Genomic DNA, 6,000 nt, shown 5'->3' with positions numbered 1-6,000 from the left:
ACACAGAGAGCAGATGCCGTCCCCGCGCAGGAGAGGAGCCTCAGTTGTTGGCACCGAAGTAACTTGTTGATTAAATAGAAGCTCGATTGGCCTTTTCTTTTCGGCGGAAAAATGAAAAGCCGTGGGAGAGAACACCCGTGCGGCTTCCCTCGCACCCTCCGCCAAGCCCGAGCATCACGAGTTTGAGGCGCCGCACCCGGCCGGGCACCGGCGGCTGCTGACGGCGGGACCGAGCCGGGCTGCGGCCCCTTCGCGGCCCCTGCCCGGCGGCGCTGACCCCCGGGGGCTGCTCCGGGCTCCCTATTTGGCCATGCGGCGGCCGGGGCCGCGCTGCCCCGCGCCTGCCTTACATGGGCCGGGCGGCCGCGCCGCGCCGGGGCTGGCCCGGCTCCATTCATGGCTGCGCGGCCGCTCAGTGGCGCGGAGCCGACCAAATAAGGAGAAGGTGGCTGCCCCGGCCCGCCGCGGCCCCGGGCGACGCTGCCCCTCGAGGGGTATAAATCGGGGCGTCTCCGCCGAGCCAGCAGCCAGGGTCTCCTCCGCTGCCCCCCCGCCGCCGGTGCTGGTCTGGTGAGTAGCGCGGCGGCACCGCAGCCCCGAGGGGCGGGCCGGGACGCTCTGGGTGGGACGGGGTGGAATACATGGGAGGGAGCTAATACACGGGAAGGATGGACGGAAGGCACCGTCGGGCGGCGGACGGCAGGGGCCCGGAGCTCGGGCCGTGCAGCTCCCGGCGGAGCGCTGCTGCTGCCGGGGACACCGCCCGCCCGCCCCGCGCAGCATCGGCCGCTTCGCCCCGAGGCGCTCCGGACAGAGCTCTGCCCTTTAAAAAGCTTTCCCTCCTTTGCGATCTGCGGCCAGAGGGATCCGCTAACGACGCCCTAATTGTGCGTCTTGCAAGCTGTGCGGCTTTTAAAGCGCGGAGAAGAAAGCGGCCGACGATCCCGTTTAGAGCCCTGCCCACGAGCCGTCGAGCATCCTCCCGGGACGACTCAAATTTCCCGCTCCCGCCGCAGCCGTCCGGCCGTGCCCGCCGGGATGGCGCGGAGGGGCTGCCCGCGGGGCTCTGAGCCTGCCGCCGTGCTCTTTTCCAGGTTCGTGCTTCCTTCCGAAGATGTGTGACGACGAGGAAACCACCGCACTGGTGTGCGACAATGGCTCGGGGCTGGTCAAGGCGGGCTTTGCCGGGGACGATGCTCCCAGGGCCGTTTTCCCGTCCATCGTCGGTCGCCCAAGGCACCAGGTAAATTCAGAGGCAGGACCGAGGCAGGTCACTGCATAGAAAACGAGTTTTTAATGCAACATTTACAATTTGTATTTTTTATTTTTATCCTAGATAAATTACTACTAAGGTTGCATAGTAATATGAAGTATCTTTGATCGGTAGAATGCTGATTTCCCTCTGTATTTTCTTGCTCATGATATTGTGCAGTTTATTTTCAGTGAAATTTTTGGAAATCAGAAAAAAACAAATAAGAAAAAAAGAATATTAATATAAGAGGTTTTCATAGAAGGGGGAAAATCCATTCATGGAAGGAGAAAAATATTTTATGAGAACACCTCAGATTTTGTTGACTTAATATTTTAATAATGTTAAATTTATTTACCTGAATGGCCTTTCAGGGGTGTGACTGCTTGTAACTTTCTTGAAAATAAGATAGTTAGAATTGCAGAATCATAGAATATCCTGGCTTGGAAGGGACCAACAAGGATCATCAAAGTCCCTGCATGGGACAGCTCTGGGAGTTACACCATGTCCCTAAGACATTAGTTGTCCAAATTGAACCCTGTCACGATTGGTGCTGTGACCACTTCCCTGGGGAGCCTGTTCAGTGCCAAATCACCCTCTGGGTGAAGCACCTTTTTCTAATATCCAGCCTAAACCTCTCCTGACTCAGCTTCAGGCCAGTTGTCTGTGATGTAGTTGTTTGGGCTCTGTGATGTTGTCTTCCTCAAACAAAGCTTTTCTGTGTTTTCTTCTCTTAGGGTGTTATGGTTGGTATGGGTCAAAAAGATTCCTATGTGGGTGATGAAGCTCAGAGCAAAAGAGGTATCCTTACTTTGAAATACCCAATTGAACACGGCATCATCACCAACTGGGATGATATGGAAAAGATCTGGCACCACACTTTCTACAATGAACTCCGTGTGGCCCCTGAGGAACACCCTACTTTGCTCACAGAAGCCCCCTTGAACCCTAAAGCTAACCGTGAAAAGATGACCCAGATAATGTTTGAGACCTTCAATGTACCTGCTATGTATGTGGCAATCCAGGCTGTCCTGTCCCTGTATGCTTCTGGTCGTACAACAGGTAAAACAAACAAATAAACAACATTTAGATACTGTTTCCTTTCAGAACTCTCCCTCCTTTCCAAAGCATTCCAAATAGGAAAACACGCCATAACTCATTCGATTTACAGTAAAATAGGTCTTTTTGGTTTATAGCAATTAATGATAACAGTAGCATAAAAGCCAGTACAAAATAGGTCCACATTGTTCTTTCAGACAATTTGCATTCCTTTTGGAGAGGCACCATGGAACTGACTGTGCCACTGCTTCTTGTGGTGCAAATGAGGAGACATTCCTGTGGGTATACTGCAGTTACAAAAGTTTAAGGGCTTAAACTGGACCTAAAGATGCCCCTTATCAGACCAAGACAGTCAGTATTGCAAGTATTCTTACTGCTCAGTAGAGTAGCGGAGGAAGACTGGTTTTATGGATTATCTTAAAATATGTATGGAACAACTATTCTGTATGAAAATTCACACCCCTCAGGAATGTCCATGCAAGCAAAGGCAGAAAGAATTGGAAAGATCTTTGTGTCTGAAAAAGAATTACGCTACTTTATACTGTCTGAAAAATCCTAAATTTTGTTGTGTTTCTTGCTGCTTCCTGTGTGTAAGGGCTCTAAGCATTCGAGAGGTGATCCCAGCTGCTCTCTGCCATTTCTCTCCCAGGTATTGTTCTTGATTCTGGAGATGGTGTCACCCACAATGTGCCTATTTATGAAGGGTATGCCTTGCCTCATGCTATCATGCGTCTGGATCTGGCTGGCAGGGATCTGACTGACTACCTCATGAAGATCCTCACGGAGCGTGGCTACTCCTTTGTGACAACAGGTCAGTGCTTCAGCTTTTCTCTGCTGTGAAAGTCCTCATGTCTCTCTTGGCTGATCATCTTCTCTAGTACTGTGCTTATCCAAAGCTTGATTTGATTCTCCTGTATCTACAGCGGAACGTGAGATTGTTCGTGACATCAAAGAGAAATTGTGCTATGTTGCACTGGACTTTGAGAATGAAATGGCTACTGCTGCCTCTTCCTCCTCTCTGGAGAAGAGCTATGAATTGCCTGATGGTCAAGTGATCACAATCGGTAATGAACGTTTCCGCTGCCCTGAAACCTTATTCCAGCCATCCTTTATTGGTAAGTGTTCCCAGGAAATTCTCCTTTCTGTAGGAGGTATGAACGGATCAGAAGATTTGGAAGGTGCCCCACTCCCCTTCCTGCTTACCTAAATTTGGCACAAAATCCGACATGAATGAATAATAATTTAGATAATTTGTTTTCCTGTAAGATGGTCTTGATGTGAGCTCATCTGGTAATTAGCTGAGTTATGGGCTCTTGCTGCAAGCTTTAGATCAACTTTTAGGGTCATGTTTTTTTAATGATAAAACATACAGTTACAATACCATCATTGAGGAGTTGGACTCTGTGATCTGTATGGGTCCCTTCCAACTCAAGACATTTTATGATTCTGTGTCACTGATGGCAAGAATAGACTTCAGAGCTGTATTTGTAAGGCTTACACTTGAAACAGTATCTATTTCCATGAAGAAGTAAAGTGTCAGAGAGGGAAAGGACATGGAGTGAAGGTGTGTGTATATTTATATACACTGTAATTAACATTGCCATGGTCGAGATGGTCAGCCTTGCTGGTTGTTCATGCAGCTGACGGATACAGCAAATGTTATACACTTAAGTCCCAAGTAGTACATGCAGTTGTTCATCAGCTGACTTTTTACTGTGGATCCAGTGTCAGCCCTTTCAGGAAGCACCTGTTAAAATTAACAAATTGGAATGCAACCTACAAACACTTGCTTCTTGTTTCTTTTTTCTTACCATCAAGTACTAATATCTTATTCTGTGTCACGGTTATGTCTTGCCTTGATGATTCTGAGTAATATAGACTACATTTTGAGTAGACTGAAGAAGTTACTATTGTCTTCTTTAGTTCTACTTGAACTGTTTTTATTGTCTTCATTTGCTGTCTTTTACTATATTCAATTAATGCTTTTAGTGAGACTGACGTAAACCAGTACTCGAGTTTTCTGTTCTTGATACCCTTCTTCCATTGCCATATAATAAATGAGTTTATCTCACATGAGTACTTGTTATCTCACTGTATATTTTGAGTCTCTTGCCTTTGCACATGCATTATGATTCTTACATTTTCTAACAAATAATGTACATTTCCTAAATTAGTTTTGTAATTCTATTTTTTAAAATATTTTTAAAAGGAAACATTTTTACAAGAAAAAGGCCAAAGAAGTTCATATTAATGATGATCAGGAACACCAGCATTTCATTTCATGGAGACCTCTTTCTTGTATAATTCACTGGCCTACTGTCTTTTTTTTCTCAAGGTATGGAATCTGCTGGTATCCATGAAACTACCTATAACAGCATCATGAAGTGTGATATTGATATCCGTAAGGACCTCTATGCTAACAACGTCCTCTCAGGTGGTACAACAATGTACCCTGGCATTGCTGATCGCATGCAGAAAGAGATCACTGCTCTTGCTCCTAGCACTATGAAGATCAAGGTAAGGAATTTTGTGTTATAAAGTGTGGATAAAGATGGAGACAATGGACAATGTCCTCTTCATTACACTGGGATATGGGAGCAAGTCAAAAATGAGATCAGCAGCTGATGGGCAGATGAGCAGAAATTACATTTGATCAGAATAATTACGTTGGTTAGAAGCAAGTGTTATAAGAGAAAAAAATATGATTACACATTTTTTAATACATTATGTGTATTTTAGGAGCTGCTGAAGATCAATACCATTATAGAAATGTTCTTTACTTGCTTGAGGAAGTAGTGGTGTGTAGCATTGACAATATGGATTCACTGTTCAGAAATGAGGATTTTGTTGCTTTTCTTTATCCTAGATCATTGCTCCTCCTGAACGCAAGTACTCTGTCTGGATTGGTGGATCCATTCTAGCATCTCTGTCCACCTTCCAGCAAATGTGGATCAGCAAACAGGAGTATGATGAAGCTGGTCCATCCATTGTACACCGCAAGTGCTTCTAAGCACTTTCCCCCTCAATTTACTTCCCACTCAGGATGACGACAATATGCTTCTTGGAGTCTTCTGGCAAACCTTCCCGAACTCTTCAGTCATTGTACAGTTTGTTTACACACCCGTGCAATTTATTTGTGCTTCTAATATTTATTGCTTTATAAATAAATGAGATCTGGGACTTGCAACCTACAAAATACTGTCTTTTGTTTTATTTCAAGTATTTTTTTGGTCAGAAAAATGAGACTAAGCCCCTGGGATTTGGAAACTCCCATCAGACCTATGAATACTTCTACTGCATCCATGTCCTAACTGATGCAGGCATGTTAGGTCATGATTTTCTATTAGTAAGAATTTATACTTCACAGTTTTAATCTTGAAACTTGGAACAAAAGAAGAAATATATTTCAAGGCTTATAAAGAAAAAGCCTTAGGGTGGACCCAGTAAGTGGAACAAGTGAAAAGAAACCTCTCATACTCACTCACTCACTTTAGAGAGATTCTTCTATCCCATTTATTGTAACCCAGACATTTTAATATTCATTTATTAAAAGCCAAAGCTTCTGTAAAAGAATTATGTTAATACATTTAGAATGTGATTTATAAATAATTAGCTCAATCCTAAAGAGTCATGCAATTATTTTCCAAGGGCTATAAATATTTATGACAAAACATTAATTGAAACTGACAGCT

At 44.9% G+C, this 6,000-nt stretch overlaps 1 protein-coding gene across 1 annotated transcript; it reads left to right on the top strand.

The window, feature by feature from the left end:
• The first annotated feature begins 420 nt into the window (after positions 1-420).
• Positions 421-5,504, top strand: ACTC1 (actin alpha cardiac muscle 1). Its single transcript, XM_039705118.1, has 7 exons — positions 421-570; positions 1,095-1,243; positions 1,987-2,311; positions 2,958-3,119; positions 3,232-3,423; positions 4,644-4,825; positions 5,175-5,504. The coding sequence occupies exons 2-7, from the start codon at positions 1,115-1,117 to the stop codon at positions 5,316-5,318; spliced, it is 1,134 nt and encodes a 377-aa protein (XP_039561052.1). The 5' UTR covers positions 421-570; positions 1,095-1,114; the 3' UTR covers positions 5,319-5,504.
• The last annotated feature ends 496 nt before the right edge of the window (positions 5,505-6,000 follow it).

Source organism: Passer montanus, unplaced genomic scaffold (genome assembly GCF_014805655.1).
Source record: "Passer montanus isolate IOZ18808 unplaced genomic scaffold, ASM1480565v1 scaffold18, whole genome shotgun sequence".
In the NCBI taxonomy this organism is placed as follows: domain Eukaryota; kingdom Metazoa; phylum Chordata; class Aves; order Passeriformes; family Passeridae; genus Passer; species Passer montanus.
The sequence above is the reverse complement of the archived record's forward strand: the minus strand, read 5'-3'. Positions and strand labels throughout refer to the sequence as shown.

Bases quoted from the DNA above. Each gene is read 5' to 3' on its own strand.
- ACTC1 (XM_039705118.1), top strand. From the start codon at position 1,115: ATGTGTGACGACGAGGAAACCACCGCACTGGTGTGCGACAATGGCTCG. The intron at 1,244-1,986 runs GTAAATTCAGAG...TTCTTCTCTTAG, and splicing joins TCGGTCGCCCAAGGCACCAG to GGTGTTATGGTTGGTATGGG. The intron at 2,312-2,957 runs GTAAAACAAACA...TTTCTCTCCCAG, and splicing joins TGCTTCTGGTCGTACAACAG to GTATTGTTCTTGATTCTGGA.